General features: G+C 48.8%; 1 protein-coding gene across 8 annotated transcripts; it reads right to left on the minus strand.

Moving 5' to 3' along the window:
* Positions 1-647: 647 nt before the first annotated feature.
* On the minus strand, positions 648-25,765 carry LAS1L (LAS1 like ribosome biogenesis factor). 8 transcript variants are annotated; one of them, XM_059910018.1, is made up of 15 exons: positions 19,874-20,311; positions 18,973-19,098; positions 17,900-17,969; positions 16,989-17,070; positions 16,200-16,538; positions 15,870-15,916; positions 14,899-15,008; positions 13,071-13,156; positions 12,658-12,708; positions 12,122-12,328; positions 11,616-11,763; positions 5,969-6,510; positions 2,944-3,094; positions 2,248-2,450; positions 932-1,019 (listed from the first exon to the last, which is right to left on the minus strand). In XM_059910018.1, the coding sequence occupies exons 1-14, from the start codon at positions 20,062-20,064 to the stop codon at positions 2,261-2,263; spliced, it is 2,340 nt and encodes a 779-aa protein (XP_059766001.1). In that variant the 5' UTR covers positions 20,065-20,311; the 3' UTR covers positions 932-1,019; positions 2,248-2,260. The 8 variants fall into 8 exon arrangements, with proteins under 8 accessions (XP_059766003.1, XP_059766004.1, XP_059766009.1 ...); XM_059910020.1 differs by lacking the exon at positions 2,248-2,450 and having other exon boundaries at positions 648-1,019; positions 19,874-20,307; XM_059910025.1 differs by lacking the exons at positions 18,973-19,098; positions 19,874-20,311 and adding an exon at positions 25,599-25,765.

Consider the following 25,765-nt stretch of genomic DNA (forward strand, 5'->3'; position numbering starts at 1 on the left):
AAAACAAAGAACTTGTGTACACTGGGGCTTTCTTAAGACACTTAGCAAAGGCATCAAGTTATCATAATTGGTGAACTTTGTCCTTTTTCACCCGGCAGAGGGCTCTGACGGGTGAGACATATTTTATTCATCCCTGTCTCTTGGCAGCTCAGGGCTGACAGGGTAAGGCACTCTGAGTGTCTGAAGGAGTTGGGTGACCATAGAAGAACTCTGGTTCAGTCCCTTAGACATTTCTCTGCTCCAGTGCATACCACAGGGAAGTCCACTTCATCTTTTCTAGGCAAAAAGGTGACAAAGAAAGGTTTCTCTTTGACTTTCAACTGCTGTTTGGTGCCCAGTGAGGGCAGGCAGGTAAATGAGTCAGAAGTCTGCTGAATAGCAGCAGGAAGACCCGGGTCTTCCAGCTGTCAGGGAGGTTCTGAGCAGATTCCCCTGAGGCTGGCTGGGCTTTATGGCCAACAATGCCTCTTCTGGGGCCTGATGCTTCCTAGTGAGCTGGCCCCACACTACATTCCAATGAGGGGAGTGCAAATGGTTTGAGTCAGAAAAAAGGCATAAAAGGGGCAGTGGACCCAGATCCTGCTCTGTTATGATCCCACCTTTTCCGGAGCCCCCAGAATAAAGGAAGAAGCACACAACCCCTCATCTCACAAACACCAAAACAGTTGCCTGTTTATTGTTTTTCAAAACAAAAAACAAAATGAAACAAAGCAAAACAAAACAACAAAACATATTCAAAATCCTATGTGATGGAAAGCTCAGCTGATATGGCTGATGCAGGCTGTCTCCCAGCTTGTTTTATGGAGCACTAGGTGCACTGGGGGAGTGGGGGGGAGTGGGCTGTTGCCCCAGTAGCACTGGATAAACACCTGCACCAGGGCTGGCATCAGAAGAGCTGTAGGCCACTTTTGAGCCCATGCAGTTGGCCCTGGCTCCAGAGAAGGCCGTCCAAGTTGCCACTGTCATTGCTGCTGCTGCTACAGTTGCCACTGCCAATGCTGCAGCTCAGGCCCAGGGTGCTGCAAAGAGACGGGAGAGGGGAGGTCAGTCAGGGAAGGAGGCAGCTTTAGGCTCTGGAGGGGCTAAGGGTGCTTGATGTGTGTGTCTCTGGGAAGGGCCCACGCTCCTGCCTGGCTTTACAAAGAGACTGGAACACATCTGAGAAACCACTTCAAGATGGGCCCCAAGGGTGGCTCTGCCCTGCCCTCAGTTGAGGGAGGAGGGAGAAAAGGAGTGGAACTTTTCAAATGAAACTTTATATAGAACCCCAGTACATAAACCAGATTAAAGCAGAGCTATTTGGGTTGAGGTAGGAAAGGGAGACCTGCACCACCCTACCCCCAGGAAGGTATTGAAAGTGGCTGCCTTAATCGGCTTTCTTCTAAGGCCTTAGATCTTGGGGGCCCAGAGGACCCTGGGCTGGATCCCTCCCACTCCAACAGCAGGTTAAGGGGCCCAAGGCCAGGCTTAGGCTGCAGGGCTAGGCCCAGCTCCCATCTCAGGATTGCAAAACTGCCCTAGGGAGAAGACTGCCCTCCTCTTCCCTGGCCCTGCTCAGAACACTCTTGCTTCCCCTGCTTCCTGCAGGTCAAAAGTTCTTCCAGGTAGATGAGGGTGACAGCTGAAAGCAAAGTCATCATCTTTCCTCTCAGGGAGATCCACGGTTACACTAATGCAGCTGAAAAAAACCCTTACAGATGATCTAGCCCCATCCCCTCCCATCACTCACCATCTCACAGACAAGGGAACTGAGGCTTAGAGATGAAAAGGGACTTGCTCAAGGCCACACAGCCAAGTCGGGGTGGAGCTGAGACAAGGAGCAGGGGCGGGCATGCTGGCTCCAGCTGAGGAAGTCTCCCTACTACAGGGGGTGTGGGACTGGGCCTCCTTCTGGATATAACAGCTCTACCTGCCCAAACTTCACCCTTGATACCTTGATGTTCATCAAGACAGCCCTACCCAAGGGAGAAGAGGTCTCTCTCTCAGACATGTGGGCCCCACTCCCAACTACAGACCACCTGGCTTCCCCCACTGCCTCCTCTCCTCTCCAAGAGGCCTGCTGCCCCGGCTTACAACAGAGAGTCCATGACACTGCCTTGGGCCTGGCCTGCTGCTGGGGTCCCTGGGTTCCATAGCCCTCTCTCTGAATGTCTAGAAGAAGAGAGGGGCTCATCTCCCATGAAGTGGGCAGGCAGCACAGGGACAGACTGTTTCAGGGGCCCACAGAGGTCTCTCTCTGGTACTCACAGGATTGTCCTGGTCACAATGGCCCCGCATTCTGGAATGTACAGGCCCTCTGGACGGGCTCCTTTGTGTTACCAGCAGAGGCCCTCAGCAAGGGCTGCTTGGTTCCTGGCTCCCTGATGACCCAAGGGCTCCTACGCCTGTGATCCAGAGGTGAGTTTCGAGGGACAGCATGGAGCCCTGCGTAGGCCTTGCTACCAAGATGCCTGGACAGTGCAGGGAGGCCTACTGATTACTCTGTGCACCTTTGGATTGGACAAATCCTTTCCCCTTTCTGGGCCTCAGTTTTCTCCTCAGGAACATGAAGAAGTTAATTAGAGCACCCGTTCTTGACTTTTTAGGAGTGGTGGATACTTTAGAGAATCTGTTGAAAGCTATGGACCTCTCCCTTCCCAATACACACACACACACATACACACAGACACACACACACACACATGCACGCATGCACAAACCAGATGCAATCTGAGAGGGATGCCAAGCCAGTTCTGTGTGGCTGCCTCACTGGTTCCCCACACTAGGGGCTGGGACTCCTGGCAAGGGCCCAGCCAGGGACTGGAGCTTATATTTCACTCATTTAGGCCCTGACTGGGGACAGTTACCTCCCCCATCCACCCCACTCTATGTTCTTCCCTTCCTCCCTCCCTCCTGCGGGAGGCAGAGAAAGGGGTGAGAAATCCTGCTGCCATGGGCACTCACCCAGTCTTGCATGCTGGGGGTTCCAGCCGCTGGTCTAGTACAGGCTGGTCCAAAAGATACATGGTGTCATAATTCTCCAGCATAAGCTCTGATGGGTCCTCGGTCTGACCTGGCATTCGGCCTAAGGGGAAAGTGTCCCATCGTACATCTTCTGTGGAGCAAAGGGAGGAGGCAAGAGAGGGCTGAGGAGCCAGTTCTCAGATGGGTGCACAAGCCCACCTACTCTGTCCATCCACCCACCTTACTTAGCGTGCTCAGCACAGGCTATGTATCTTCATCCTCACTCCTCTCTGCATCATTTCTCATCATTTCTCCTCTCCACCTTAGCACTCCCCGTCCCTTCATGGTCCTTCTATGTGTTCACATGCAGCACCCCCACCACAGCCACCCCCAACCCCCGCATACCAGGCACACAACTATCACAACTATAGACATTTTTGTTCCTCTCTACTCTTCTTCTCCCACTTCCCCAAACATGTCCCTACACAGACACAGATGACACCTTCTTCAGACCTGGCTGTATCACTGCCTCAATCGCTCACCCTCACCCCTATTTTCACACACGCATATATATATATCCTGGAGAGTCTGGATGCCCCAGAATTCCCATCGCACCTCCTCCCCAAACTGAAAGATACCTCTGCATATCTGAATGACCTAGATATCCTACACATCTATGCACAACCAACCTCCCAACGTGTCTGAGTGCCACATCATTTCTTAGTAGCCTTGCCTTGAGAGATATACATACAGGCCCACATACCACCTCAGGGTGAACACTCTCTCAGCGGTTATCATGCTCTCCCTGCCCCCTGCAAGGTCTTGTTGCCCCAGATGTGCACACAAAGAACATCCCTTCTCTAGGGAAGGGCTGTCTCATTGCATATCCCACCCCTTATAGATGCCTCAATATACGTACATAAGCACACAGACCAAACCCTCCACTCAACAAATGTTTCCAGTTTTACTCCCTGCCTCTCATACTTCTCATGCACAGGCACACAAACCAGAAATCTTAACACTTCTGCATCTCCACATATGTGTATACACATACAGAGGAAGTAACAACAAGGGGGAGAGGGAAAGGTTTCAATGCCCTAGCCTTTCCACGTTCACAACCCCTCCCCACCCGTCATACTCCACTTCGGAATGGACCATGTCAGGCACTCCCCACCCACTCTGTCCTATCCACTTAAGTACCCTCCACACAGTATTATATTAAATCCCTTCCCCATCCTTACACTAGTGTATCCAGTGTTTTCAAGTGAAGGCTTCACTGGTGAGCTCCTCCAAGTAGATCCAGTTTCTGGCCTCCTGCATCTCCCTGGTACCCAAAGAATTCTCCCTGTCATTATGCCCCTGGCATTCTGGAAAGTATCAACCCTGGACTAGAGTTTTATTTTACTCAAGGAACCCCCACAGGAAGGGCTGTACCTCTGCCTTCCCATCTCCCCATCCCTGGCTCTCTTACATGAAGGAAGTTGTGACTCTCTTAACACCCTGAATTGCCCTATGCATACAAAGACACCTTTGTACAAGGGACCATTCCCCCATGTCTGTCACTGACCTGACCATCCTCCCTACTCCCAATCCTGTCTATATCACTGCCCTTGGCTCTCTAGCCTGATACCTTTGTACATGTCCCCTCAGTGATAGCACAGACCACACAGGCCATCTCAAGATGGCTGTTTCACTGCCTGTTCTCAGGCCTTTCCATATCCCCCCACCTCTTATTGTTTCCACTTCTCTCCCTCATACAGATGCCTCCTGGTCCCCATAGGTCTTAGCAACCCTGCCTCCTCTTCCAAAAACATATATGACCATGTGTGCATGTATGCACAGATGCACATACAGTCCACTTCACACTTTCTCTTTTCACAACCCTTACTCTCTCTCTCTCTCTCTCACACACACACACACACAATTCTGCCTGAGTCACTGCCCCTCCCTTTGAATATTTACAAACACAGCCCTCCCTGCTCTAAGAGATTTCTCTGTTGCTGTGCCTTGGTTTGTCCAGCACATGCAAGCACATACCCATTCACACACACACACACACACACACACACACATAAATATGTTCCCCCATCCGTAGCACTCAGGGCCTTTATGTCCCAGCCCTTCCACACACACGTCCATATAAGGGCAAAGACTTCACTTTCCCCCTAAGCTCCTTCACTGCTTCCCCTCTCTCTCCCTATTGTTCCCCACCATGCCTACCCCACACCATACCCAGTCCCAGCCCCAGGCTCCATCACATGGGCTGTGCCCCACGTCTACCCCTGCCTCCAGCGTGTACACATACACACATGCTCATGTGCACACATCAGACTTTTCATTCCTGTGGAGTCCCCCTGCCTTAAGGTTCCTGCTCCCCAACCCAAATGAGGGCATTCAAAATACCACCCTCAGGAGCTGACTCATGTTCGCCCACCTACCATTCAACCTCCTGCTCCCTCCCGGCTTTGTCTCACTAACTTGTACGCTCACCAAAAAACTGCACAGCTCCTTATTCTCCCCCTTCTGATCTCATTTCCACTTTCACTGACTGAATACCCCTGAGTTCCTTCTTTCTCATACACACAGCAAAATCCTGTCCTATCACCAACTAGCCTCCAGGTGTCCATACACATTCACATATACACAGAAAGCACTATTCTTTGGCTCCTTGCCCTGATCACTGCACATGAAAAACACATGCAGAATCATATATATATCAACCACCTACCTCTAGCTTTCTGTGTTTTGCTGCCCAGTGCCCACACCCACACCAACCTCTCTGAATGTGCTCTCTGCATGAGGCAGTTGGCAGCATGACAGTGCTAAGGTCCCTGGCGCTAACATGCTCCATCTTAAGGGGGAGGGAAACCAGCTGTCATCCACACACCAGGCTGCCTCCCAGGCTTGCCTCATGCTGGCTACCTCCTGCTACTTTCCATCCTTTCTCTAGGGTGAATGGAAGCCTCAAGAGCCAGCCAGAGAGGGAAGATAGATGTGGGGAGAAAGTGGATATCAGGCTTCTTACCTGAGCTAACTTGCCATGCAGAGCCCTCCAAAGCTCTTCTTTTCTGGGCCAGGAGCCTGGCATTCTCAGCAGTGGGGGACTCTTCTTCCATAGAGAAAGGCCCCACTTCCATCCTGTCTTCCTCCTCATAATCTTCGTAGTCGTCGTCATCATCATCGTCGTCATCGTCGTCGTCGTCATCATCATCACCTTCCTCCTCCTCCTCCCACTTCTGGTCATTTTCCTCTTCCTCCTCCTCTTCATCATCCTCTTCCACCTGGTCTTCCAAGGCCTCTTGATTCTCCTTCTCATCTTCCTTGGCATCATTAACGCTGCCCTGTTCCTCCTGTTGCTGGGCTTCTCCTTCAGGTCCAGAGCTCGAGCCAGCTGGTTTGAGGCTCCAGTATAGGCTGTCCAGTGTGTATGGAGACTTCCCAATGGGGGAAGCCTCTGAGCCCTCCTGCGCCAGGTTGTTTTCTCCACTCTGGGTATAAATGGAACAGATGCGCAGCAGCTTCTCCTGCTCCTCGTCTGGCAGGACCTGCCCCATGGCTTTGAAGATGCTGAGCAGAGGGATGGAGTAAGAAAGATTCAAAATCTCAAGTCATTTTATATCCCAAAACTCCAGTTTGAATTTGGTCTCTGAGCTTCCAGACCTGCCTCTGAAAGGCAGTGCAGTAGAGCAGACACAACACAGATACAAGAGGACCATGGACCCTGAACGAGCTCCATAATTCATCTCTGTGGCTCACTTCCACTCTCAGTAAAATGAGGACAATAATGGCACCTAACTTAGAGGGTTGTTGAAAGGAGTAAATAAGATAGCTCACACAGAATGCCTGGCACAGTGCCCGGCACATAGTGAGCAAGCAATAAATGATAGCTATTAATCTGTACTGAAATGCTATGTAAATACACAAACTAGCCAACAGGCCTGCAGGGCTGGACATGAGAATAGATCCCTTTCTTTAGCTGAGCAATCCATCCTGAGCTCCAAAGATATGCCTGGAAGTGTGCTGTGCTCCTTCTGCATGGAACACAAAGTGTGATCCCTTTTGGGGGGCAACTACAGCCCAGCCTGGAATGGAGGAAAAGATAAAAAAAAGCAGCAGCTGACAAGACAAAGCAGAATGTGGGAGGGAGGCCAGATGAGCACTGCAGACCTGGGCACTACAGGAGCTGGGGGGAGGCAGAGAGCACAAGGAGGGCAGGAGAGATCAAGGGAAGGCTTTGTGCAGAGACAAGAGCGAGCACACCGGGCTGTGTGCATGCGGTGAGAGTAGCCTGGCTCGAGGGGAAGGGCTGTGCTGAGGAGCTGTGGGAGCAAGAGAAGCCTGCAAAGGTTAAGTGTGTGTGTGTTGGGTGGAGGGGGTCATCTGACATGTTTGAGCACAGGTGAAGGCTGCATGTCTGAAGATCACCATGGTGACCATGTGGAGGATGGCCTGGGTGGGGCAGCCTAGAGTCAGGGAGACCAGGGAGAGTCGGTGAGGGCTGACCTAGGGCACTGGCAGCAGAGATGGGAGGGAGAGAAGCTGTGAAGGACAGACAGACAGAGAGCAGGGCTTGGTGATCAGATGGTAGGGGGAAGGCAGAAGAGAGTTAAAGATGATGACATCGTGCACACAAAGGACGGCGCTAACAGCGAAACCACCAACAAACACAGAGTGGTTGGGAAGGAGAGCTCCTGGGGAGGAAGAGGGTGAGTACCCCTTGCAGAGCCTCACATAGAACCGGGCACCCAGCAGGCACCTGGTCACTGCTGGAGGCATGGGTAGGATGGACAGATGGATAGTTTCCTTCTAAGTGTGTCGAGTTTGAATTGTGGGTTGTTCACAGAAGGAAGGGCCATGTGCTCAGCAGGCTGTTTTCTCTCTGGGCCCCATAGGCAGACCGGACACATAGGTGTGGTTGCTGGTCACTGGCTGCTGGGGGTAGGGCTGGGAGCTAGTGACTCCACTGGGAGACCCTCTCTGCAGGGCTAATTTCATATTCCAAGATGGCACTGGCTCAAACTGAATTGATATTGGCTGGCTGGGGGAAGCTCTCAAAGAGCTTCCAGCCTTACTACTATGAGGAAAAGCCAGAGAGAAATTCTCTTCCCTCTCACTGTGGTCCATTTGTATGATTAATAATAAATATTCCCAGGCACTTTATATTGGCAAGATGCCATATTACCACTGTTTATTATTACCCACCCGCTCTCTCAAGCTGTCTAGTCTGACCACTGAGGTGCAGGGGTGATATGAATCTTAAAATCCATCTCCTTCCTCGGGTTTGCCTGGTCACAGCTAGGGAATGAGAAGGTCACAGGTCAGGCTGGTGGAAAGAAGGTGGACTTTGGACTCATAAGCCCTGGGTCCAAATCCCTGTCCCACCATCAACAAATTGCATGACTTTTGGATAAGTCACTTCTCACTGTTCAGAACCTTGGTGTCTTTCTTATCTGTCAAATAAGAGTATATAATATCTCCACCTCCAAAGACTGCTGTGTCAAGTGAAATGAAAATGCTTCTACAAACACAGCACCATGTCCGACACTTAATTGCCAGTGGTATCTTTTATTTTTCCTGTGGGGAAAAGAAAAGTTATGTTCTGTATGTGCAATCTAATGGAACACTGTAGAAAGAGCACAGGAGTAAGGACAGTATATCTGGATTCTGGTTTCTGGCCCCAGCTCTGACTTGCAGACTTGTTACTGACTTGCAGCCTAATACCTGGGGAAATCCCATTTCCCAATCTGTGTAACAGGATGATTAGGACTAGATTCACTGATTATCTGTGAAAGGCAGGATCTGTGCACAAGAAATCGTACCCAAGTGAGCCGCTGTTACTGCTGGCATGTGTCGCATCCCTCTGGTATGCCTGGGTTGGGAGAAGATCTCTGTGGTCCAGACTTCTCCAAGACCAGCAGCTTCCACTCTGTAGGCACTTAGGATTGGAAAGCACCTAGAAGGCCACCTATCCAACCTCTCCATGCTGCTCTTTTCATTCCCTCCCCCCCCCTTACATACACATGCCATGTTCCTTCAGAATTTTGAAATTTCCTTTATTCTTTCTCTTGCTGGAATTGCTCAAATGCCTCTAGGACTTTTTGGTTCTCCTCCCAGTTTCCCACCCATCCATATCACTTCCAGTCTAGAGCATACACATCCGGAGATTTGGCTGTTTGGTTCAGTCCCATCTCCTGGAGGTCTTGCACTGGCTGACTTTTGTCAACAAGGCTACTTTTTTCTCTTATAAGTTACTTATAAGATACAACTGTGCCCTAAATGTCATTAGGGTTCAAGAAAGACTTTCTGACTCCATGGGAAAGATCAGGGGACTAAGACGGTCTTAGCATCCAGACTCCCACTTCATTTATTCCTCAAGCATGGAGTCAGCTCCCACCAAAGACAGCACTGCTGGCAATGAGACAGCAGAGTACAGTTCAGTTCAACAACATTTACTGAGGTTTGTTTGGGGCCTGGACTTGCATGGCGTGCTGGGGCACAGATGGCTAATGCAGAACCCTTGTCCTTGAAAAGCTTAGTCTGATAGAGGGAAGGAGACACTAGGGGAAAGACAGAATCTCAGATTTGAGAAGTACTTGAGAGAATCAACATGACACAGTAGATAGTGCTGCCACCAAGTGAGATAGGGAGCAGAGGAGGAAGTTCACTTTGGGGCTGGGGTCGGGAGTAAGATGACTCATGCTCTTTCAGTCACAGTAACGTGCCTGGAGGCCATCTAAGGGGAGATATCTGGCATGCAGTCAAATACAGGAGGTTGAATCTTAGGGGAAAGGCCTGAGCTAGATAAAGAGATTTGAGCTTTGGTACTTTACTGGAACTAGTAAAAAAGCACAGGCATTTGAAGGAGGGAGTGGTAAACAGCATCAATGCGGCAGACAGGCAATGGACAAGGGCCCACTGGATTTGGTAATTAGGTCAAAGCAGCTCTGGGGATGAATGCCAAATTGCAGCAGCTTGAGGAGTAAGAAGGTAGTGAGGAAATTGAGACTGCTGAGTGTAGACTACTCTTTTGAGATGTTTTGATAGGAGAGGAAGGAGTGATAAGCTAGTGATAACCCAACAGAAGGATGCAGGGTCAAAGGAGATTTTGCTTGTGTTACTGTTATTGTTGTTTGGTTTAAAGATAAGAAAAACTCCGGCACTGTTCACAGGTTGAAGAGTAAGAGCCAGCAGAGCAAGGGAGAAGCTGGGGTGAGGCCCCAGTGATGCTAGCAGAGGTAGCTCCAGAGCACAGGTGGAGGAGGAGGCTTTGAGGCTGGGCAAGGCCACCTCATCCTGAGACTGGCGACAACGTTGAGTGTAGCCACAGATCAGTTCACGAGGGCTGGACCTCAGGTCGAGGGGGCCCTGCTGGAGGCTTCCATGTGCTTGAGGAAGCTAGGGTGAAACGGGAGGGGTGGTGGGGCTTGAGATGAGTGGTAAGGGTTTTCAGAACAGTCAGGAAACAGGAGAGAAAGTGGACAGAAAACAAGTAAAAGTTCAAACAAGCAGAACTGAGGCCTGGCTTCAGATTAAAAATCATACCTCTGCAGTGGCAGCAATCCGCAGGGCTATGTGGTTTTCTCCAGCAGAGCTCAGCTACCCGGGCTGAGGAGTGGGAGAAGCAGAGTGGGGAGGATCACTCCCAGCTCGGGGGTTTGCAAGTCAGACACGCCAAAGGATGGGCAGAGCTGAGGGTGCTGATGATGGGTGGCTGAAGTGATCAACCACAGATAGGACTGAGGGGAAGCAAAATTGAGGCAGGTAAGAAATGGAGGAATGGAGGTCTAGAGGCAGGCAAAGAGCAGATGTTGTGGGATGCGAGGGTGAGAACTGGTAGGACAAGAGGTGGTGGTCACCGAGTGGGATGCTGGGATGTAAGCTTTCAGAGGTGGAATAGCTCTGAGTGATGGAAATGGGTTGCTGAGTGTAGTGGAGAATGAAGGTCACTGGAGGTGAGGAGCTGCAGTGTCAGATGGGTCACTCAAATGAAACAGATATCATTCTAGAAAGCAGGAAGAGAACTGGGTGCTAAAGCCTTCAATGAGTATGAGGGAAGTGGCTCAGGGTCAGGAAATGACAGAAAAAAAGAAAGGGAGACAACCACAGGTATTTACAGGAACCAGCGCAATATTCAGTTTGACCACAGCACCCAGAGTAGACTGGGTAAAGGGGAATCACAGGAGGTATGGTTATCATGATAGGTTGGGGCAGAATCGGAAAGATCTTTGAATGTCAGGCTAAGAAGCCTAGACCTCATTAGGAAGGCAATAAGGAGCCATTGAAGGTTGTTAAGCACCTATGAGAGGTATATTTTGGGAAGATAATAGAGACAGCACTGGGCATAAAGTCAGAAGAATGGGTTCAATAATAAACAGCAGCTACCATTTATTGTGCACTTACTCTGTACAGGCCACTGTGCTAAACACTCTAGGGGGGTTGTCTTGTCCATTTTCATACTGGACTCAGTTCAGCCACATCTTAAGCTCTGTGATCTTAGGCAAGAATACCTTACCCCTCCCCTCTCTGGGATTCAATTCTCTCATCTGTTAGTAGGACGGGGACAGGACTAGGTGTCCTTGCAAGGGCTCGTCCAACTGTGCCATTCTAGGGCTGTGTGGCCCTGAGTCCTGCAGGGTCTCGCCCTCTTACTGGATGGAATTCAAGAGACTTACAGCTGAAGGAGTTGGGGGCTGGCCCAGCAAGGTGAGCCCAAGCAGGACTCAACCACCTGGGGCCAGTCAAGGGAGGCAGAGCAGTTGAATAGCCTCCAGTTCTTCCTCGCTTCCCACTGGCTTGCAGAAAACCGGCGGGCGTTCCGTCCTGAGAGAGAAGAGAGGGCCTGAGGAGAAGGCACTAGAAAGCCCCCCACACAATCTTGCACCTCGAAAAGCTTGGCTCTGCCCATCCCTGTGCTCCCAGACTCCGACTCCCCATTCTATACCTCCCAATTGCTCAAAGTATTCAGGACCCTTTGCCCCAGTCCAGTTTACTTGGCTCTGAGAAGAAAAATGTGAAGGGAGATTTGTCCACTGCTGCTGCGGGGCCCTCTTGGGCAGACCTAAACCTTTAACAAGGGGGGTGTGCCCTCCTGGTGCTATTCAGTCGAGAGCTGAGCACAATGGCAGATGCTCTTGCCTGGGCTGCATTAGGCCCTGGGGCTAGGGCTAGTCTCCCTCACCAGTTTTGGTGTTAGCCACGATCAGTTCAATGGTCCATCTGAGGATGTAGGTGGGCCGGATCCCGGTGTCCCCCAAGGCTGGCAGCTCAGAGAGCATCCTTTCCAGCAGGGCCTGCGTGAAGGTCTGGGAGTGCAGGCCCCTGAGCAGGGGCTGCCAGAATTGAGAGAACGGCTTTGGCACCAGGACGTCATTCAAGTCCACGTTTTCTGGTTTGTGAGAAACACCCATTGACAGAAAAAGGGGAGGCAGGGAGGGAGAGAGAAGGAGGGAGGGAGGGAAGGAGGAGAGGAGAGAAGAGGTCGAGAAAGGGAAAGAGGGAGAGAGAGAAGGAAGGGAGGAAGAGGAGGAGAGAGAGGGAGAAGAAGAGGGGGCCCCACCAACAATAACAGAGTTGCCACCGCAGAACAGGAGGAAAGAGGAAAGTAGAACAGCGGGGAGAGAAACCAGTTAGTATCTGGTAAACAACAACTGACTCAAAATAGAATATAAAAGAAAAAGAGCTCTGGTTCTAGCTTCGGCTTTGTCAATAACTCACTGTGTGACTTTGGGTCAGTACCTTCCCCTCTCTGGACCTCAGTCTGCCCATCTGTAACATGAGGATGTTGGACTAGATGACCTCACAAGGCCCTTCCAGTTCTGCTGTTCTAGCTCTCTAGCAAGTGGCTAGATCACAATTAACATAGCACAATAATGGCATTAAGACCCCCACTCCCACCCCAGCCCACCCCAGCCCACCTCACCCCACCCAATTCCAGGCCACCTAAGGATAGCCCAACAACTACTTATCAGTGGGGCTACATGTTCTGCTCAGCCAAGAGGGCTTCCAGTAGCTATGGAACAGCAGTAAACAGCCCTTACCTCCCAGTCCAGGGCCACCCAGCCCACCCCTGGTGTTCTTGCCCAGGATACACAGTACCCTAAGGCTGCAGCGAGCCTCCAGGACCCTACCTTCATAGTCTAACTGCAAAGCTGCCAACTGTTCAAATGTGGGGATGAGAAAGCCGTCATCCAGAAAAGCATCTAGCAGAGCCTCCCTGGAGCAAGAGGACACTAAATTAAGTAAACTGAAACAGGTAGAAGATCCTCTTCTACTCCCCTACCCACTCCCAAGGCAGCTAATGCCTCTGACTCAAATGGCCAAACCAGCATGGGGGAAAAGGAAGGCAGCTGACAGTTGGTTCTCAGGCCTCAGCCTCCCTGAGTCAGGGGCTGAGCCAAAGACTGGGATCTGTGGGTTTTGAACAAGCATTTACCAAGCACAGGCAAATCTAAGGCCCAGAACAAGGGCAGCAGTGGCTGAACAAGCCCGAAAGCACAGATGAAGAAGTCCCAGGCCCACAAAGGAGTTAAATGCCTGAGGTTACAGGGTCAAGGGCTGTTAGACTTTAGTTCCTGCTCAGTCTTTGTTTCCCTTGACAGTCCTCCAGTCTCCTACCCCTCCCCTTCTCCCTGGTTACCCTCTTTCAGATCTTACAAGCAGAAACTTTGGGGACTCAATTGCTGGGCCAAATATTATATTATCCTCATTCCTAAGGACCCCAAGAACCCAGAACTAAGATACAGAGGTTAAAAGTATAAGCTATAGGGGTAATCTCTCATCCCCATCTAGCTCAAACCAAAACCAGCAACATCCAGCTGTCTCCTCCAGAGCTAGCAGTTCCCTAAGAGAGGCTCTCCTAGCTGACTGGGCTGAGGGGGAACAAGAGCTCCCAAGGTGTCTCAATGTCTGGAGGGTTGTCATGCTCAGATCCCTCCCTCTACCAGGCTCAAGGAGGAAAGAGTTGTCCTTCCGTCCATCTCCCATCTCCTCAGGTCAGTATGCAGGAAGAGCACTTAAAACAGTCAGCCAGTTGCCTGCTCAGCATGACCAGGCAGACACTACTGTATAGCACAAGGATAGTTTTCCAAGCTACTGAGGGGGCCACCACTCACCCCTTTACTGAAGGGTACAGCTAAGAAGCCTAGGCTGGGCAGACACTGATAAAACACCTTTGGAACTACTGGTATCCCGGGAATAAAGAAGACGCCAGGGACAATCCTAACCTGCACTGCAGGCTCCCACCCAGGCCCACTCTGCCACATACACCACCTTCCTATACTCTCCGCTCCATCCCAGATTCTTTCCAACCTCTTCCCAAAGCCCTTTCCAGCTGAATGTAGGTAGCAAGCTCCAAAGAGCCAGGGAGGAAAGGACTGGATAGACACTGTCTGCTCTGACTGAACTGAGTACTACTTTGAGGGGAAAATAAGGCTCATGGCCATACTGGGTGGGTCAGTGGGGACTTAGTCTTTGGAGGATCCAGGCCCTGGGAAGGCCCCTCCTCTGTCCCCTCAACCACAATTATCCAGGGGATGCTGATCTTCTCTAATAGCAGTTCAAAAGAGACCAGCAGTGCCTACCATGTATCTTTTACCTCAAACTCGGACAAGAGATTGGCAGTGAAAAAGCAAAAGATTAAGGGCTTTTCCTAGTTGCCAAGAGCTCCTCCACATACCACTGGACAAAGAGGAACAAAGCTGGCCAGGGGATGGATGACAGTAGACATTCCTGCCTCTGGCCATTTCAGTTACTTAGAGTAGGCAACCCCACCTGGTAGCTGGCAGGGTTTGGGGAAGAGGATCATGTGAAATGCAGGGTCACCCGTGGGGGGGTCAAGATTATCCCTGGGATTTCCTACAGCAGAGGCTGGCAAGCTGGGATATGAAAACCAATTTCAGTGAGGCTGCTACACTCTACCCTAGAGAGTAGGCAGCCCCTGATTACCTAGTTACACACCTGTTCTCCCATGTAATGCCCTTGAGCTCTGCCAGGATGCATTCTACAGGTGGGGACAGGTTATTCCACGCCTTAATGGCCTGAGGTAAATACCTAAATTTCTCCAGCACCTGCCAGCAAAGAGGGTCCCATCAGAAGGCTGATTCAGCCAGGTAACACCCCCCCATCCCTCCAGGATTCCTTCTCATAGGACCTCTCAGCACGTCCCTTCAGGGGATACGGCAGGGTATGCAGAGGTGAGCCCACAATGTCCCTATTGGCCCTGCAACTAAAAATATCCTGACCCTCAAACTCCAGACTTTTTCTTTTTCCTCCCTCCCCAACCCCCAAATTCCCTTGTTATTGTGGCTCTCAATAATCTGATAATCCAATACATAGATATCCAATGGGGGCATTTGGTTGGAGTTGGGCAGAGACCCTTGGACCAAGGGGTGAAAGGAAGCAATGGGTTATGGAAGAAAGTGAATCAGGAGACTCAGGTTCTTGTCCTGGTTCTATCACTAACTGCCTATGTGACCTTGGGCCAGTTGTTTCACTCATCCGTGGCTTCAATTTCTTCACCTGTGAAAAGGAAGGGTTGAGGTGAATGGTTTCTAAGCTTACCTCCCTTCCTGCTAAAACAGCATCCCTCAAGCTCACCTGATCTAGGAAGGTTCCTGGACGCCATCTGCTGATCAGCTGCAGTACTGCAGGTCTATGCAACCACCTAAGCCCTGTTGTTCCCTACCACCCAGTGGGACCGATTATCCACAAACTTCCAGTGATGTGGAGGATCAGCCAACTGGACTCTGCTCCTCTTGCCTCCTTCCTACTTCCCCCCTCTCTCTTTCCAAGAAGAGCTTTGGAAGAGCTTTCCAAGCTTTGCCACTTTTCTTTCAATTTCATTCTCAAGACTTCTCTCAGGTAGCTGGCAAGAGGGAAGAAATGGCTGGGGCAGATGAGAACAGGCCAAGTCAAGGGCACTTTCTTACCTTAAACTGCTCCTCTTCATAGGATACCAGCAGTTCTCGGGCTCTTTCTGAAAACAGAATAGGGAAACAGATAGAGCAGCCAGCCCTGTGCCTTGCTCCTGATGGAATTTTGAGCCCTCTCACCTCATTTCTTGAGTTGTAAATTGTGAACTAGAATTCTTGGCTCTCCTGCCTCACGGGGCTCAAGGAAGATGATTTGTGACGTAATTTTTTTAAGCTAAGCCTCACCACAACCCCAGAGGAAATATTGAGCCAGGGAAATAACCAGAGTCAACCATAAGCCCGAGTCTTCCAAGCTCAAGGGCCCCTTTCTGTATCAAGGACACCTACCATACAACTCTTTATGTCTCACAGCCTTTTGCCAATGTGGATCAACCTCTTTGTTGCCTTCGCTGTCTCCATCAGCCTTGACACCCAGCTCTGCACCTTTCTCCTCATCCTTAGGCTCTGCACCTTGCTCCTCATTCTTAGGCTCTGCACCTTTCTCCTCATCCTTAGGCTCTGGTTTCTGTTCTGTGATGTCATCAATGACAATGTTCTTATCTTCCTCTTGGTCTTCTTCATCTGTCTGTTCCCTGTCCTCCTCCAACTCCCAGGTCTCTCTTAGGCTGTTCTCCAGTTGACGGCACCAGTAGGTCTTCTGGAGCCAATCCAGGACAAAGTAACAGCCTAAAGGAGGGGAGGAAGGAAGGCATTGCCATAGTAACAGCCACAGGCAAGCAGCTCCTAGCAGGCCTCCAGCCTCATCTTGCAAACATTATGGGGAGGCCCTAGGTAAGAGGTTTGGCTCCAAGGAGGCACAAATCTCAAATATCTAGAAGCAGCCCCTCTTGCTCTGGGTTATCCCCCAGTTCTTTGCTTCCTCCCACTCACCAGCACATTTCCTAGAAAAAACTTATACCAGACTTGAAGATGGGATGCCAAAAATGGCACGGGGCTAGCAAGTGGGAGAACAGAGACCCCTTAAAGTTTGTGTCCAAGGCAAATGCCTCACTCGCCTCACCCTAGTCTCAGCTCTGACCCCAAGTGAAGACCCTCCTCCCTCTCTCTCCCCCCACAGTGCCACCTAGCCCAGGCCTCTGGGCTTAACTGTGATAGGTATACTCCCTGGGGACTCACCCCTGCGGCAGTCATTTATATGGGGCATTTTCTTGTGGGTCAACTCATGGCGAAGTTCAACAATCCAATCCGGAATGTTCACCTGATTGTGGGGGAGGGTGTGAGTGCAGAAATTAGAAAATATTAAAGCAGAAAGGGCCACAGAGATGAATTAATCTGGCTTCTCCCCATTTTACAGATAGAGAAACTGAGCTCCTGAGAGGAGGTTCCGTTCTTAGTGGCAGAGCCAAGATTAGAAACCAGGTCTCCTGATTCTCTTTACGCTCTGTGGAAGTGATGTTGAAAATCAGAAGACACTCGCCTCCCCCAACCACCAACTACCCTCCTCCAATGAAGAGATTCCTGTGAATGAGCATTAACAATCACCTTCTTCAGCCTCCCTCTGCCCTTGTCTGTACCAGTTGCTCTCCCAGGGTACCCTTTACTCTCCCCTCTCTTCCTCCCTTCCTCCTTCTCTCCCAGACCTCCTCCAGGAAGCTTCTCTTGATGGCTGAGAACCTGTCTGCCATCTGGGTCTCTACACACCTCCCATACCCACTCAAGGCAGGAATGTCTCGCATTTTCACCCTGCTTGGCTGAGTTTGTCTCCTCCTTCAGACTGTCAATAACCAGAGGGCAGGCACTTTAACTGCCACCTCTTTCCTGTCCCCACTCAGGGGTGCACTGGGGTGCTTCAGCTTCACCTGGGCCACTCCCAGCAAGCTGGGCAGGCCAAGCCCACTGAAGATAGCAGCCATAAGCAAGGGAGCAAGTCTGCTTTCAAGCTGGAAGCTGAGGCTCTGGGGCTCTTGCTGGGCTTCGCTGACAGTGGTGGGATGAGCTAGTCTGACTGTACCCACATCACCCCATGCCCCATTTAGTGAGCCCTCCTGAGAAGAGAGAATTTAGCAAGGCCACTTTATCATACACACCTCCTGAGCCAGGAACTTGAGAGGGAGCTTGGCAAACTTTGTCTTCCTCTCCGAGATAAGGTTCACAAACCTGAGTTTGGGGGAGAAATAAGTGGCATAGCCCAAGTAACTGTTTTATTCAAACCAGTAGGGCTTTAAAACACCTTGCTGAGTTACTGACACCTTGCATTTCCACAACCTTTCCAATGACTGACTGTTCTGTCCTGTGCTTATGGTTGGTGTCAGCCAGAGCAGGAATGGTTCCATCCAGTCTAACATTTACTGAGACTCTGCCCTGTACTGAAGCCATACAAATGAATAAGACACTGCTCTGGCCTTGAAGAGTTCAGTCTAGGATAAATAATCATGACATAATATAACATATTATGCTAGAACATAATATGTTATAAATGCTACAACAAAGGACTACATCAAATGATGTGGGGAGCACAGCTAAACAATGGAGAAGGTAAGAAGAGCTAGGGAGGACCTCAAGGCAGACAAGGCAAACAGTATGAGCTAAGCAAAGACTGACAGATGAGAAAACTCAGAGGCAACCTTTTTCCTGATGTACATGATACAGCTAGAACCACTCTGAGTCACTTTGTAAATCAGGAACTCCCGGCCCATGTCTCCATTTCCACAACTCAGTAACCTTTCAGTGTTCATGGAGAGAATGGAAAAAAGGTGTAGATAGGGGTAGGATTAGAAAATCCACATTAAATCATGGCCAAGGACATTGAACCATGCAGAAAAGTTCCTCTGGGTGAAAGAGTAAAAGGGGGAAACTGTCAAGGCTGGAAGAGACCCATAGAGACCACTTGGTCTGAACCACCCCCACCCAACATTCCAAAGAGAGGGGAAGAAAAACGGAAGAGAGAAGGCTCTCAGGAAAAAAGAGGAATGTGTGTTAACAGGGGGTACCAAAAGCTGTCACATTAAGCAATCACAAGGTGACCCATACCCAGGGACACACAAGGCTTTTTGCTTCAGGTAGAACCCAAAAGCCAAACTTTGCTTTTCATGTGCTAAGCCCACGCCCCCCCCACCCTCAAAAAAACACCCCCCCACACCCCTACCCATGTAGATCTTACCTGACCAATGCCATGCCATAGAGCAGTCTAAGTTCATCAGTGCCCAAGCCACCAGTTACATCCATGAGCTTACAGCGTACCAGGTCAGCAGTAGAAGCCACTGCCAGGGGGAGTTCGTTGCCTAACCTAAAGGGCCACAGTCCAGCACCATCATAAAGGTCCTTTACACGGGCCCACCCTCCATCTCAGAACCTAGGTTGTAGGTTATTGCAATTATATACTGGCTCAAGAGTGTGTGAACAGACACAAATCAAGAAGCTGGGAAGAGGGAGGGTAATGTCCCTGGGATCCAATAGTACACAGGATATGAGAGGCTGGTTTAGGGCATACAAAGGATATCTAACTGCTACACAGCCAATCAACAATTAAATGTGGACACACCCCTTTCTTTCACCCTGAAACCCTCAACTCATTCACCTAGAAAAGACCTTATTCTTGGAGACATTAGCCCCTTGTCTGCCCCCAACTAAATCTTACCAACTGGACTGAAGCGCCCCATTCAAACATGCTTTTGCAGGCAAGCTCCCCCCACCCCCTTCCTATTTCGAATCAGAAATCCACCCTAGAGTGCTACTCCTTAAGCCCAGGCTGGCTCAGCCACAGCGGTGCCCTCTCATCAGCACCCACCCCAAGATGAGAGAAGGTAAGGGTCAAAGCTCACAGACTTGACAAAAGGGCTGTTGAAGCACACCCCGTTTCTTTCCGCAAAAGGGATTAGTGCCCGAGCTTGGCTGCGACCTTCCCCCGGGCACTTGGGAGACAAGCAATGCCCAAACCACGCGTAGGGGGGCCATTAGGCATTTAGGAGAAAACTGGAAAATAAGGCCTTACGGAAATTCTACAAAGGAAGAGGTGAAGTGCCACCAGCACGCAAGCAGGAGGGCTAAGCCTGCCGCCTTACCTGCTCCTCCACACGGTGATGCGGTTCAGCGCGTACCGCTGCAATTTATGGTCGTCAGAGAACAGATACACCGTCACCTGATCCCACTCGGCCCTACTGAGCCAGGCGACCACGATGCGCTGGGCCCAGAGTGGCGGCGACCCTTTCTCTTTGACGCACTTCCCGCACCACGCACTCCACACGCGATCCATCCCCCGGGGACTCAGGCCTGGCTCAACCCCGGATTCCCACCAGACACCGGGCTCGTTGCCAGGCTTTGGGCCGCCGCACTCCGAACAGCCTCCAGCTCAACGTGCTACCCTCACTCCAAACCGCCGCCGCCGCAGCAACCAATGGGAGAGTGTGACCCCGACGCAAGCCCGCCTACCCCCGTTAGCGCGGCAAATCGAAACGCGAGAGCTAGAGGCCGACCAAACCACAAGTTGCGGGAACGGCCTCTCCTACCGGACGTGTTCATTCCTCAAAGCAACCGTACCAGCTGCAAGCGTTCAGCCTCAAGGTTCCGCTAATTTCCCGGTTGCTAACGGGATTCTGTCCCAGACCCGGAGGGACACTTCTGGACTGCAGGAGGAATTTTAGTTTGCGCTCCCTGGCGGGCGGGGGAGGGATTGTGGTCGTCCAGTGTACTGGAAATGCGCTTATGTTTTCATTGCCATGAATCAATACCTGATCCAGTAAAACACTATGGACTCTAAAGCAAGACTGCAGAGCAAATATCTAGTATCTAAATATCTAAAGTTGGGTTAAAAAAAATCTTCTGGGTTTCACATCTGTACAGTGAGGAGCTTAGACTGGGTGATCTCTAGGTTCTTTTCCATAGCTGAAAATTGTAGGATTCCACTGCTTTGTAGCAATTCCACTGCTATGTTGGTTTCAACATCCACAAAGGTATACTTAGTTTTTCTGCACAATGCCTTGGGATTCTGGAGTTCTGGAGGGGAAAGCAATATTATGAAACCCTTCTGATTTTATGGGTTGGCTAAAATATGTTCAAGACTCTGTCCCAATCTTTCTCACAGAAGTTATTTCCAATCTAACACATGAGAGAGAACTGTTGCTAACGCTCTAACAGCATTGCTGGGAGTAACTCTTTTCCACTTTACAGCAATAAATTCCAATCCATTCTCTATATGTGCTTCTTTCTCCAGCCATCTTCTCCCAAGATCTAGTCTGCCCATGGTTCTTGAATGATAGTTACTCTGTCCTCAGTAGCCATGCCAAACAGTAGGCCAGGTGTCTTCCAGAAACCAGATACCCTCTCCATGTTCAGGCTCTTAGCTGTGTGCAGGCAAAGACAGGGAGATGGCTTATATGACCCCTTGAGATTCAATCCAGTCAGAGGAGTTGCCAGGTCTGCAGGAATCATTCATGAACATTTTGGTTTAGAGGTTATTTTTGGATAGTACTTCTCAGGTAAAGGACCCTATCCTTCCCCATTCCTTCCCTATGAATTTGAGGGTCTCCCTATTCCGTGTGTTCCAAGAAAACTTGACAAAGCACATAACAAGAGTACCATGTCTAATATGTGGCAAATGAGGCCTGACACCTATTGAGAATTAGGAATTACTGGATCAAGTCTGTTAAGTAGTGATAGCTTTGAGGAGGCACTGTATTAGTTTCCTGTGGCTGCTATAACAAATTTCCACAAACTTGGTGGCTTAAAACAACAGAAATTATCTCACAGTCCTGGAAGTCAGAAGTCTAAAATCAGTACTGTTTGGCTGAAATCAAGGTGCTGGCAGGGCCAGAGTCCCTCTGGCTGCTCTAGGGGGAAATCCATTCCTTGTCTTTTCCAGCTTCTGGAGGCTACTGGCATTCCTTGGCTTATAGCTGCATCACTTCAATCTTCAAAACCAGCATCTTCAAATGTCTCTCTGCTTTGTCTTCACTTCACCTTTTCTTGGTGTGTGTAAGATCTCCCTCTGCGTTCCTCTACTACATGTGATTGTATTTAGGACCCATCTGGATAATCCAGGGTAATCTCCCCATTTTAAGAACTTTAATTTAATTATATCTGCAATTAAATTTATTTTTTAAATTAATTTTACTGTATAAAATAGCATTCTTTTATTTATTTATTTTACCATATAAACTAATGTTCACAGGTACCAGGGATTAGGATGTGGATGTTCTGCCGGTGGTGGGGGGGGGGTTGTGATTCAGCCTACCACAGGCACTATGGAATCTATCCTAGCACATGCTCAAGAATCCTAGGAATCCCTAGACATTTGATGCTGCAGGACACCTCTAGCTGTACCAGTGGGCTTGAATTAAATGAGCACTCTCCAAGTCTAAGGCATTGCTTGTAAAATCTTAAAGTGGATCAAATTTGTCTTCAAGCTATTGCTTCCCCTTATGTGTTTCACCATTCCCCTCCCTCCACCCACCCCCAATTTGTGCATCCCATTCACCTAAGGCAGTCCTAAGGCCCCTTCTGAGCACCTACCTATAAGCAGATGCCCTTCAAGTCTCCAGCTCTGATCCTAATCTTTCTCTGGAGCTCCAGACCCATTTAATCATTGCACTCAATATCAACCTGTCCAAAACTAAAATATTTTCCCCGTAAGTCTGCCCCCATCCAATAGCCTTCAATACTAGTAAATGGCAACACTATTCACACAGTCATCCAAAGTTCAATCTCTGCACTCAGACAGCTTGGGCTTGAATTCTAGCTTCACCACCTACTATCTGTAAAAACTTGAGCAAGTTATTTAACTTCTATATGCCTCATTTTCTTCATTTAAAAATGGAGAAAAAAGAGCACTTACTTCATAGGACTCTTATGTGGATTAAAAGAGATAAGTGTAGAGCCCTTAGAACTGTGCTCAGCACATTGTAAGCACTTGAAATATTAGCCTATACTGCTTTTAACAGTATCGTCGTCCACTATTCCACTTCCTCCCTCACCTCCATGCTGACCTTCCCCACAACTACATAATCTGTCTAGTAAATTCTACTTACTATTTTTTAAATTCAGTCCTCTCCTTGACATCCTCATGGCCATTGCTCTAGTTCAGGCCTTGATCCTCTCTGGATCATGTACTACTTTCCTAACTGGTCTCCCTGCCTCCATCCCTTACACAGCAGGGAAGGGGTTTTCTCATAAACTGGAACCTAATCTTGTCAGAATCATAAATTCCTGGACTATTTTCCTGAAACAGCAGGCATTAAATGGCTTTTGAAGCGTTTTTACAATTTGGTTCTAACCTACCTTATGTCTAGTTACTCCTTGTACCACATTGAAGTTACAGCTGGTCTCTGAACATGCAAATCTCCTGTAAGCCTCTATGCCTTTGTCTCTTACATTAGCACTATCAATAATGTTCTTTCCTCCCTCTTTTTGGCAAACAATTATTCATCCTTTAAGATTCAACATCCTTTGTCAAATCTAGTTCTCTCAAGCAGAGTAAATGTCAGGCCCTTCTCTGAACCACCACACCACTATCCACACCCTTCTATTGGAGGAAGAGAAGGAAAGAAACATTTGCTGAATGCCTACCATGGGCCAGGCCCCATGCTAAGTGCTTGATAACATTAAACTTTATCTGAGCCCTGGGCTCCAAGAAAGCAGCCACAGTTGAAAAACTCCCTCACCCTTTCTTGTTCTAAAAAAGATGCTAAGTGTAAAGTAACACATTGCCCTGGCATATTCCGAGATCAGACCCTCTCCATACTTCCTCATGACTCCCATAGACTTGTGATGACTCTTTTGTTTACCTACCTCTATAAAACTCTAAATTTACTTTCTTTTCTTTGAGCCTTCTCCCTATGGCTATAACCTGAATAAAATCATCTCCTTAATTGCCCTGTGCATTTTATCTTTCAGTGGTGCTCACAATTCTATGAAGTTGGTTTTATTCTCATCAGTTTACAGATGAGAAAACCAAAGCTCAGCTGCATGGCTTTAAATGGTGCCATTAAGAAAGGAGGGAAATGCAATTCCCTCCCAGGTATATATGGCTGTGAAGCCCAGGCTTTCTATAACCTCAGACATAGGCTATGATTTACCTGTTTACAGATCTGCTTCAGACCATGAAAGCTTCAAAAGTGGGGAAATCCAGGGCTTCAATCAGCCTTATCCTTGCTTGCTGAATGAATTCCTGAATAAACCACATCAACTCCTACTAAGGTAGTATTGCAGTTTTTCTCAAACTTTGTTTTTAATCCAGGCCTCTTTTTGATAAGTAGGAAAAACAAATTGAAAGGCTAAACTTCTGAGACAAAGGAGAATTTACATTTTAAATGGAGAAGATAGTGCCTTATCCATAGGAATGGAACCTTCTGAGGAATTTCAGGGCAGGTTGTGGGGGGGCTAATGTCCCTTCCAAAATCACCAGCCTTCTAAAGCCATAAAGTGGCAGAATTTCCTCAGAGAAGTAGATAATCCACTTGAGAATGGAAGCCACTGTGTCACATTTATTGTTCTATCCAACAATACTCAGAATCAGCTCTGGGAGGTAATAGCCAGAGAACACATCTCAGGTTAACTGCCTGCTTCTATTGTAAGATTCTCTCTAGAATCATAAAAACTTCCCAATGAAGGGGACCCCATAGTTCATCTTATCCAGTGCCCTGACTAAATAGATTGTATCTCAGTCAAATGGGAACCTATACCTGCTTAAGGATTGGTTTTAGACACTAACAATACTCACAGTAGGGAGTTGTTATTTGTGTCTAGCCTCCATCTTTTGTTCTGCAGTAACAGTAACGACGGCTTCTTTCAGCTCTCTGCCAAAATGGCGGACAGCCTTATAGATTCAAAGTTCCCACTCAACCCTTAATCTACCTGGACAGGGCCTCTGTTCCAATTCTTAGATTATGTGTTTCTCCTTAATAAAGCTAGATGCTCCTCTACTATTAGCATGAAAGTTTAGATTGGAGCAATGGAAACTGTCTGAGAGAGGGGATCATCCCTTTTAGGGGTCTGTCAGCATTTTTTTAGGCATTAGCTTTCTAATATTTCTGGATCCAGACCTATTGTAAGAGACACATTTCACTTCATGACTCATTTCACACATACACATGTATAACTGAAACAAAATTTCCACAAAGCGATTCTCATCCTTACTAGGTACAATTCAACTGTAATTTATTTAGTTTCATTTTTTGAAAAATGCTGGTCATCACTGCCATGTAAGGGGGTCATGGACATACACCACTAACACCTGAGAACCAAAACCTTCTATTCCCAAACTTAGCCTGTACATTGAGAACTGAAACCACACCTTACTGTCTACACTAACACTATTTTTATTCTACTGTCTTCATTAGCATGACTTTACTTTTCCAGGACTCCCCTCTGCCTCAGCAAATGGTTCATTACAGGAACATACCGAAAATCCCAACAACTAACTCCCCAGTGGAAAACAACAGCAGGTTTTGAACTTCCGTAAGATTTTTAAATCCCTCATCTCAAAAATCCTTGTCTTGCTGTTTCCACGAATCCTAGATTATTATATTATAATCCTTACCTAATTCTAATCAAATCCCTGCATTGAAAGACTTACGTCAAACTAAACTTCCAATTCTTTAGTTCTAACCTTGCCTTCCCTCCCTCTGAGACACCTCCACTGAAGCTTTGCAGAACTGGAGTCATCCTTCACTCCTGTAAGCAATAAACTCAGTTTGGTCTTATCAATAGGCTGTGTAGGTAATATTTGCGGAACCAGCTTTTGATATGCTGCAGGGTACAGATCAGCATGGGGTTTATCGAGGGAAAACTTACAAGCAAGCCAAGAAGTAGTAGGACACACGATCTCCCGAACTCTCCTTGTTCCATGGCGTAGGCCAGTCACGGATGTTCTGTGTGCACCAAGGCCAAAGTCCCAGCAAAGAGGGGTCTGCTTGGACTGCATGCTGAATGTGCCACTGTGAGCAGTCCAAATGAACACA

Source organism: Balaenoptera ricei, chromosome X (genome assembly GCF_028023285.1).
Source record: "Balaenoptera ricei isolate mBalRic1 chromosome X, mBalRic1.hap2, whole genome shotgun sequence".
NCBI classification, from domain to species: Eukaryota; Metazoa; Chordata; class Mammalia; order Artiodactyla; family Balaenopteridae; genus Balaenoptera; species Balaenoptera ricei.